Source organism: Panthera tigris, chromosome A3, assembly GCF_018350195.1.
Source record: "Panthera tigris isolate Pti1 chromosome A3, P.tigris_Pti1_mat1.1, whole genome shotgun sequence".
NCBI lineage: Eukaryota > Metazoa > Chordata > Mammalia > Carnivora > Felidae > Panthera > Panthera tigris.
The window spans coordinates 51,256,484-51,266,859 of NC_056662.1; the positions used below are offsets into that span (position 1 = coordinate 51,256,484).

General features: G+C 42.2%; 1 protein-coding gene across 1 annotated transcript; it reads right to left on the reverse strand.

Moving 5' to 3' along the window:
* Window positions 1-7,717: 7,717 nt before the first annotated feature.
* On the reverse strand, window positions 7,718-10,045 carry LOC102962645 (dnaJ homolog subfamily A member 1). The gene has a single exon (XM_042981041.1). It carries the CDS (start codon window positions 9,960-9,962, stop codon window positions 8,769-8,771), a length of 1,194 nt encoding a protein of 397 aa, XP_042836975.1. The 5' UTR covers window positions 9,963-10,045; the 3' UTR covers window positions 7,718-8,768.
* Between the last annotated feature and the right edge of the window lie 331 nt (window positions 10,046-10,376).

Genomic DNA, 10,376 nt, shown 5'->3' on the forward strand with positions numbered 1-10,376 from the left:
CTCACAGTTCTGAGCTGTGGATGAGGGTGTCTTAACTCCCTTCCCACACTTTGGAACAAGGAAGCCCATGGCTCCTTTGTCTGCAGTGTGCATCTCCTATTTCCCCCCCTCTACCTGCCACTGTGTGCCTCATATCTCTGACTACTTGCATGCCTCTGTGTTCTGCTTGTCTCCCTCCTCCACCCTCCCAGCTATGAAGGCAGCTTTCTGCTCCCAGCCGTCTGTGTTCACTGTGCTGGCAGCAGAAGCAAAAGTGACCCCGAATGAGACCAGACTTTCTCTGGGTCCTGCTTCAGACTATTCCCCTTGGCTTCCTGAGACATCACCCCTTTCACCTCCTGGAACACTGCCTTAGGGAAGGACCCTGCTTCTCTTTCCCTCCCCTCCCCCACCCCAATCAGTTCCACCCTTCTGACTCTGCAAAAGCCCTAAGTATTTATCATAATTACCCAGGCTATAAAAAGGATCGGCAGCACATCCTGATAGGATGCTCCTGTTCTGACAGGTCAGTGAGCACCAGCATCATGGCACAACCCGGAGCCAGAATTGCCTGTGTTTAATGAACCGCATCACAGAAATGGTGAGGTGAGAGCAGAATAATGGAGGCCCTGGGAGAGAGCAGGGCAAGGAAGACCGGCTTGGGACAGAATCGGTAAATAAGCACTACATTTATGCAAATATCTCAGGCCAGCTGCATAATCTCCTCTGTGCTTTTCAGGGATCTATAAATATCTTAGGAAAATGAGACAAAAACATGAGCTTCCCTATGTCACTTTCCTAAAGGCTGTGAGGCACTGTTCCCAGGGTAAATTCACTGCCCTGGGGAGGGACCCTGAGAGGGAGGACAGTAAGGGCCCAGAGGGCTCATGGGGCTCTTTGTTGATGAGTACTCCCCACCCCTGATGCTCCCACCTGCCAGGCAGCACTGTGGGCAAAAACAGGCCTCACTACCTCTGCCACCAGCACATAGGCAAGCCATGGCTTCCCGGCCACCACCCAGTGACCCTCTAACCACTGGGACTCCAAAGTGTCTCCAGTTTAAGCCTGGGTAGAAAATTCTCTTCCTTGCACAGCACAGCACATCCCCTCTACACTGCAGAGCCCTCTCCTTGCATGCAAGCATTTGATATACATAGTGAGTAACTGCTGACATAGATCATCATCTTCTTCCTTGAAAAGCTGTTGAGGACCTAGTTGGAGGAAGGCTAGAGAACAGGCATACAGCCGGACAGCCCCAGGTGTGAGGGCACGCAGAGGATGCAGTAACCTCTCAAGGCCAGCATGGAGAGATGCAGGTGTCTGTTCTCAGGTCCCATTTGGGGCTTAGAAGGAATTCATCAGTGAGAACTGAGCAACTAATAGGAGACTTTGAAGAGACCTCAACTTCCCTCATGGTGGACTGGCCACTGATGACCAAGGCCCACCACTGAAGGGGGCTCTTCCACAAAGTCTAGAAGCGATATGCCTTGTAGGGGTCTGAAGGTGGCTTTGCCTTCAACTCTGCCATCTGCTCATGGCTCTCTGGTACATTATCATTATTGGGTGGCGATTCTCCTACCACAAATGTCAGAGTCAAGGTCGGTATTGTCATCCATCACTAAGAACCATTAGAAACAATTTGAAGTATCACACTGTCATTTATATCACTGAAAATACGGAAACGCAATTTCTCCTTACATAATTCATACAGCGCCATAGATCAAGTTAATAAACATGCTGACCCCTTTCTTGAAAAATAAATGGCTCTAGTTTCAAGTATTAAAGCGGTAGATTTATGGGGGACACTGATGGTGGATTTAAGAGGACTAATTAGGTCATATCATACATAATCATGGTCTCTGAAACGAACACTGTAGGAACAGAAATTGACATCTGCAAATGTATTTCCTGAAACTATGGGAACCCTAGGTATTCAAAAACTCATTTCAGAAGATAACTGGGTAATAGCAAAGACACATGAGGATATGCTTGATTTTTAATCAAAGATGAGAAATAGATTAAGCCCAAGAGACTGAATGACAGGAACACAGCAATTTTCTCTTTTCTTCTCCTCAGGCTCTTCCCTCCTACAAGTGACTTTTAAGGATACTATTGAGCTCTATTAACCATCTATAGCCTGACTGTAAGTCTTCCCTTTGGTTGGACCCCAGAGGGCCACACAATATGCTTCTTGGGAATATTCACTTATTTTATCCAAAGGATATTTAATGAGCACCTATTGTGTGCCAGGCATCGTGTCTGGCATAGTAGAGGGTTGCAGGACACCTGTGTTGAACAAGACATTCGCCTTCATGGGACTTAGAGACCAAAAGAACAAATTATTCTGAGAACCAATTATCTTTAAACACTGCACCTAAGAATGAAGCATCCTAAACCCTCCCAACTTATACAAAACAGCACAGATGACTTAACCTGGCTGAAGAGTCAGTGCAGAGGCTGGTCAACAAATGTTATCACCCAGGAGAATGCTTTAAGCTCTGCCTATAGGGTAGGAAGAAGAAATATGAAGAATAGAAGCCAAGGCCCCACTTTCAAAGAGTCTACCATTGAGCAACTTGGGAGCAAAACCATAAGAAATAAATAATCACAACAGATGGTACTAGAGCAGTCACAAGGATTACTGCAAAGGCATGAAGAATACTAGGAGGACTCTTAAGAAAATTAAAAGGCAATATATGAACTGGAACAACTGTCCTTATTTCAATAATAATAAAATAAGCAACCCAATCCTTAAAAATGGGAAAAAGGTTTGAATAGACACTTCACAAAAGAACATATATGAATGGCTAATAAGCCCATGAAAAGATTCTGAGTCTCATTAGCCACTGTGGAAATGCAAATTAAAACCACCACCATGAGATACCATTTCACACTCACTGACAGGGTCAATACTGAAAAGACTGACCGTACCAAGTGTCATAGGTTTCTAGGGAAAATGCAAAATGGGAAAAGTGCTCTGAAAAAGAGTTCAGCAGTATTATATTCAATTAAATATATATCCATTCTATGAACAAGCAATTCTCCTATTTATCCAATAGAAAAGAAAACATCTGTCCACTTATAACCTGATAAAAAAGAATTTTCATGCATAGCAGCTTTACTCATAATAGCAAGAAGCTGGAAATCACTCAGAGGTCCACCAACAGGTGAACACCTGTTGATCACATGAGGGTATGTATATTCAGCAGAGGACTACTTAGCAATGAAAAGAAATACTGACACGACTGTGTATTCCATGTGTATGACATTCTAGCTTCTTGTGATAGAAGCTGGAGCAATGGGTGCCTACAGGGGTTGGGGAGGGCCTAGGAAGGGGCAGGAGGGAACACACTGGGTGATAGAAGTGTTCCATGTCTTGACTGGAGTGGAAGTTACACAGGTGTGTGTATTTATCCAAACTCATCCAGCCAAACTCTTAAGATCTGTGTGTTTTATTTTATGTAAATTATACTCAGTTGAAAAAGGAGGATGTTAAGGATGACAGGGAGTGGGCAAGTCTGCATAGAAGCCCAGTATCCCCTGGGGAGAGGAGGGAGGAGCAACTTCTTCCTTTTGAAGTTTCAACTTGAGTAGACATTTCTCATAGACTGTCTCCGTTAAGAGCAATGGCAGGAGAAGAGGCAAAGGACCTCCAGAAAGGAGGGAAGGGGGTGTCTGCCCTGGTGATCCTGGCATGACCCCAAACTCAGAGAGGAGGAGAAGCTGATTTGGGGCAGGGCACAAAAGTTTGACCTCTGGGTACATGAGGGTCCACCAGGCTGGATGTGCTGAGATCCCTGCTGGGGCTCTGCTGGGGATACTTGGAACCATGAGAAAAATCAGGGTGACTGGGAAGAAGAAAGGGTTCCCAAATGTCCATCTTAGGTTGGCTCTGAAATAGAATGATGGTTGACTCCATGACAGAAATAAAGAATTGTTTTGTGCAATCTAGGAGTTAATCAGATAGTCTTCTTCTAGTATAACCCTTGACCAATACACCCCTGCTTTCCAAATGGATTCTTGCATACCACACTTATGTATTATTTATTTAAATATGACTGAAATGGATTTAGTGTCTATTACGTGCCAGGCTCTGTGCTGGGCACTGAGATCCTGCAGTGAGCATAATAGATGAATCCTTGCACTAATGATGGGAGATAAATGAAGTAGCTAAAGTCTCAGGTGGAGATAAGGGACAAGGAAGAAAATGAAGCAGGGTGTAAGAAGGGAACTATGGATTACAGTGTATAAAGTGGGTCAAGGAAAGCTTCCTGTAAGATGGCATGGAGCAGTCATCCCAGGGAGCAAACATGTCAGGCTGGGGTGAGTGTGCACATGCTGTTTGAAGTGACAGAAGTGGAATGGAGCAGGATGGGTAAAGTGCAGCACAGGTGGCCAGGTGAAGGGCCATGGGACTGATGCTGAGTGTGGTGGGGATGCCATTCATTCTGACCCAAGGAGTGAATAAAGCTGATCCTGTAAGTTATGCTCTGCCTGCTGTTTCAACAGCAAACCGTAGGAAGGTAGGATGCTTCTCACTTTGGGGAATTTTCACTTCCTGACTGCCTGTCAGCAGCAAGTCCTTCCCCCAAGAGCAGCAGACCCACGAGGGCATGGCTATTCTCCCTGTCCCTTTCTGCAAGCATTGACCTGAGTCAGCGTCCACAGCTGGGTGCTCAGCATGAACAAGCATACAAGTGTTGGGACCTGCCCCCACAGCCCAGAATTTTCCATCACTTCTTCTAAAGCAGACAGTAGTTTCTGAGCAGCAATTTCTGGTCCAGTCCATGAGTGGGAGCCCACACCTTGAGGTTGCACTTCATGAGGCAGAGGAGCAACTAGGACCCCAGCCCAGGGCAACTCTTGGCACAGTGGAAACTACCAGACTGCCTGGGGATGTCCCCAGCGCTGACGCCAGGGTGCCTTATGGGATCACCTGGGTTGTGCCCAGGGACAGTCAGGGCCTACAGCCAGGGGAGTGAGCACAGACTTAACCACCAGCATGTTCTGGTTGAGAAAACTCTAATGAGCTTATTCCCGTTAGCTTTCTGCTACTTAGAATGAGCATTAAATGAAATATTTCACCAAGAACCTAGAGAAAACCTGAGGGAAACTGGTACTCTAGGGCCATCAGCAAACAGCACAATGGATGAAAGGTGCGTCTTTGTTACCTTTGTTACCTAGTCCCAGTTTCCTGGGGCCAGGTGACCAACCAGACACCCAGCCGAGCTGAGGAGGCCTCTCCTCCCTGCCCCACCCCATTTCCTGTTGGTACAGTTACAGATAAGCACCTGTAAGAAGCTGCACTCGGTTCTGTTGCCTGTGGGCACAGAAACTACAAGGAAGCTAAAACAAGCACATCAAAATGCCTTTTAAAAAGTTGGGGAATGTATGTGTTTTAACATTTTTGTCCCAGAAACACTTAGAATTAAGAATTGGTTTGTTTGCTGCTTTAGAAAATCAAACTATATGAAGTCAAAGCTTACTTCAAAAAAGAAAACTTGTGATTTCCCAAAATTATAAATACATTAATATGTTGAACCCTTGCTTAAGGCACTGATATAAACTGTGAATTAAACTTAAGTTTGCAGGACTGACATTTCTTAGGAAACTGGAGAATTCCTGGAGCATCAGAAAACCAATGTTAGCCATTACTATTAAAATTTGTGATTACTTTTGGTGATTAAGTGTCAAGACTGAAACAAACAAGAAAAGAATAAACACTCATTTAATTCAATTATTTACGTATTCAGTTGCCATTTATCAAGCACTTACTATTTGACAAGTGCCCCAAAGCTTCTGGAAAGATTAAGGACTTGCACAATCTGTTAGAAAGTGGCTTGGACTGGAAATGAACCCTAGCCTTCAACCAGCAATGGAATCCTGAGCCTGGAGGACCCCCTCCTTGGGATGCTAAAAATGTTAAATAATAATCAGGCTAGGGCAGTAACTGAGCCTCACATTAACCAACTTGGTCCAGTGAGAACCATTCACAAAGCATTTCACCCTGAAGTTTGTCTGTATCTTCTTGAGCTGTACTGAAACAATCCAGAAATTTTAGTTTCAAAAAATAATAATAATTTAGAAAATCACATAGTTTTCTTGAGCAACAATAATGAAACCAAAGGATGTTGGTGACTTCACTGTTTTTTTTTTAATTTGAAAAAAACACATTCTTTCATATAACTTACCCCTCTCTCTGTCTCTTGTGTTATGCTTTCTTAAGGGTGATATACCAGATATTGGTTTGACCCAAGGAAAAATTTTAAAACAAACCTACTGCATACTTTTTTTGGCACACTATGTAGCTCTTTAGTATAGCTTGAATACCGGAATGAGTTCTGATGCATCTTAAGCAGGCACAGGGATGTGGAGAAATTCTCCTCTGGGACAAAAACTGTTTTTATTGGATAAATATTTTGACCAACTGTTTGGGACCTTGATGGGGAAGAGGGCAGATATTTGACAGGGAAATAGAAGGCATTGCAGAGCCCAAGTCTTTGTGAACAAACAAGAGCCATTATCATTTTTGAATTAATGTGGAAACTGTTCTCTTACCAAAACCCAGGATGAGACTTCTTGTAAGGGCAGACAAGAAAGATGCAAAACAACTGTTTTGCAAATTTGGCAAAAGCAGTAGCCAGCTTTTGCCAAATTGTACAGTTTCAGAGCAGACAGAACTAAGACACAAACCAAATAAGTAAAGAGACACCACCCCCAGCAGGCCTTTTGCAGAGAGAGGGTAGGCAGAATTAATCTTCTTAGAGCCTATGCTGTTGAAAACAGATAGTTACAGAAATTTGTTAAGATGTTCTATTTTAAGTCCTCCTATTGAGCAACTGGAGATAGAGAAACTGAAAGTTATCTCTGCAATTGGTGTGGAAAGTCCTGATACAACAAAGCAAGAATCCCACAGCAGATGGCATGGAATAAAAGCAGAGTGATGTACACAGGAGACAGACTACAGGAAAACCAGGGCAGGGAAAATGTGATTTACTCATACCTGGCTAAATTAATTGTATGCTGTCTAGTAAGAAGGGATGGGGAGTTAATTCCAAAACTAAACTATATCTGATTCATAGAAATTATACGTTTATACAAACTATATACATCCTAAGTATGCTGTAAACTATATATTGTCTCCTTTACAGTGTAGATTCAATTCTTTATAGCTAATTTTTTGTCTTTCAAAAAAATTTAAGAACTTCAAACATTTTCTAGTATTCCAAAAAGACATATTGAGTGCAAAAGACTCATTGAACTCAAATGGTAATTATAATCAAAGATTAGGTGTCTAGAGAGGGACTATCAGATATACAGCCCCTTAAAAACCTTAAAATCCTTGGGAATGCAAGCTGATGCAGCCACTCTGGAAAACAGGATGGAGGTTCCTCAAAAAACTAAAAATAGAACTACCCTATGACTCAGCAATTGCACTACTAAGCATTTATCCACAGGATACAGGTGCGCTGTTTTGAAGGGACACATGCACCCCCATGTTTATAGCAGCACTGTCAGCAATAGCCAAAGTATGGAAAAGACCCAAATGTCCATCGAAGGATGAATGGATAAAGAAGATGTGGTATATATATACAATGGAGTATTACTCGGCAATCAAAAAGAATGAAATCTTGCCATTTGTAACTACACTGATGGAACTGGAGGGTATTTTTTTTTTTTTTTTTTTTTTTTTTTTTTTTTTTTTTTAGTGAAAAGCCAATGCTTTTAATCTAGGGGAAAAAAAAGCCTGTAGTGACACACTGGAAATGCTTTGTAATCAGTGTATTAAGGAGACATTCATACATTTCAAGAATTGCTTAATTCTGATATCCAGATTTAAGCTTGTGAACATGACTTTTAAACATACAATTAAAGCTATTCATCATAATTTGCTATACTACCAACATTAGATTACAGTTACTTCGGAGCGTAAGTTAAATTGTTTAAAGTAAGCCTGTAACATACCTAAAACACCTTCCTAGCTCATACATGCAAATTTACTTTTCTGTGTAAATATCTCTTCACTCTAAGTTACCCTGCTCCCGAAGTCACTACTCTGAAGCTTATCATGGTCCAAAGAGAAGGAAAAAAAGTGTAACCAGGACTGGTGTGTGTGTGTATATATATATATATATATATGTTAAATATATATATATTAAAAAAAAAAAGATGGCACAGCAGAAGGGAATGCAATTCTACAAGTGCAAGTCCTCAAACAGCAGATTATGATAAACCCCTTCTTTAGAAAGGTATCCTTTCCACCACTGATACCACAGGCCAAATTACACAGCATGCCATCTTTAAGTAACAGTTGAGGCAACAGAATAAATGCAGAAGCATCACAATGAATCCCACTTAATAGAACTACAGACCAACACTTGTCTACAAATTCTTTTTCTGATTGCCAATTAAACAAGTTTTAACTTCATAGCTTAACAATTAAGGGTCATACACTGAAGTCAGTACATTTACCTAGCATTTTCAGTCTAAACTAGTTCATGTACATAGAGCTGAAATCAATTACAAGGTCGGGCCTCTAACAAATGCTAGGGGAGATTTTTTAAAAGTAGTTTTTACAAGTATTAAACTTATCTTGCACACTGAATTCATCATACATACAGGGCAAAGTCAGAGCTTTTATATTTTTTATTCTTCATTTAACTTTTAAAACACTACTATAGTTGAATATTAAAACAAAAACAATAATAGCAAGTAGTGAGCTATGATTATAGTCCTTCATTCGTTCACTACTGCATATAAAATGCCAGCAGTGTTCTTCACTGGCCCCATTAAGAGGTCTGACACTGAACACCTCCCCTAGGGTGATGTTCATCATCCTCATACGCTTCTCCATTGTAATGGCGCCTTCTTTCCTGATTTGGATCAAAGTCCACCAGTTCTACCTGGTCCATTTCATCAGTCTCTTCTACTTCCTTCCTCTCAGGTAGGAGCTTTTCCAGCAAAGACAGTTTATCAGGAGAGAGAAAGCCATTCTCAGGGAAGTTTACCTTAAATTCGATGATTAGGCGACCCTTTTCGTATGGTCTACGATAAATTGGCATGCCTTCATTCAGCACACACTTGATATCTCCATGCTTGACAATCTGACCTGGATGAGAGGTAATGACAATGGTTCTGTTGTCTAGAGTAGATATTGGCTTTTGAAAGCCGCACAGTGCTTCAACCAGCTGTATGTCCATACACATGAAAAGATCCTCTCCTCGCCTAGTAAAAACAGCATGGTCCTTCTGATCTAAAACAATGATAATATCTCCTGGTTCCAGTCCAGGTTCTTGGTCTCCTTCACCATGGAATGTTATCTTCTGGCCATCTTTCATGCCTTTGTCAATATGAACTTCTAGAATCTTCTTTTCTCGAACTATCTTCCTTCCATTGCAGCTTTTACATCTATCTTTAGGACTGATCCGTTCCCCATGGCCCTGGCACTCCATGCACACAGATTGAATTTGCTGAACCATTCCAGGTCCTATCTGATGAATTCTTATTTGCATTCCAGTACCTCGGCAATTGGGACAACATTCTACCGCTCCTTTCTTACCACCTCGGCCTTCACATTTGTCGCAAATCACATTCTTTTGCAGAGCTAGTTTTCTTGTTGCACCATTATATAAATCTTCTAAGGTTACAGAGAGCTGATGCACAACATTTTTACCTCTCCTCTCTCTCTGCATCCTTCCTCCTCCTCCAAAAAACATATCAAAGATGTCCATGGGGGAGCCAAAACCACCACCTGCTCCACCTTCTTTAATTGCCTGTTCTCCTCCTTTGTCATATAATTCCCTTTTCTTCGCATCAGAGAGCACTTCATAAGCTTGAGAAATCTGTTTAAACTTCTCTCCTTCATTTGGATTCTTGTCAGGGTGGTACTTCAAAGCCAATTTCCTGTAAGCCTTTTTCAATTCTTCCTGGGTGGCATTGGGTTTGACCCCCAAAACATCATAGTAAGTAGTTTCTTTCACCATTTTCTACAGCCGGTGAGGGGGCCGAGGCCGGTGTGGGGGAGCGGGAAGGAGCGCGTTGCTGGGCGCAGCTTGGGCAGCCGCCGCTCCTCCGCTTTTCAGCGAGCGTTCTGGAAAGTTCCCGGAACTGGAGGGTATTATGCTAAGTGAAATTAGTCAGTCGGAGAAAGACAAAAATCATATGACTTCACTCATATGAGGACTTTAGTAGACAAAACAGATGAACATAAGGGAAGGGAAACAAAAATAATATAAAAACAGGGAGGGGGACAAAACAAAAGAGACTCATAAACATGGAGAACAAACTGAGGGTTACAGGAGGGGTTGTGGGAGGGGGAATGGGCTAAATGGGTAAGGGGCATTAAGGAATCTACTCCTGAAACCGTTGTTTCAGTATATACTAACTAATTTGGATGT

What these genes read in the sequence shown, in the direction of transcription:
- LOC102962645 (XM_042981041.1), bottom strand. Translation starts at nt 9,962, where the DNA reads ATGGTGAAAGAAACTACTTACTATGATGTTTTGGGGGTCAAACCCAAT.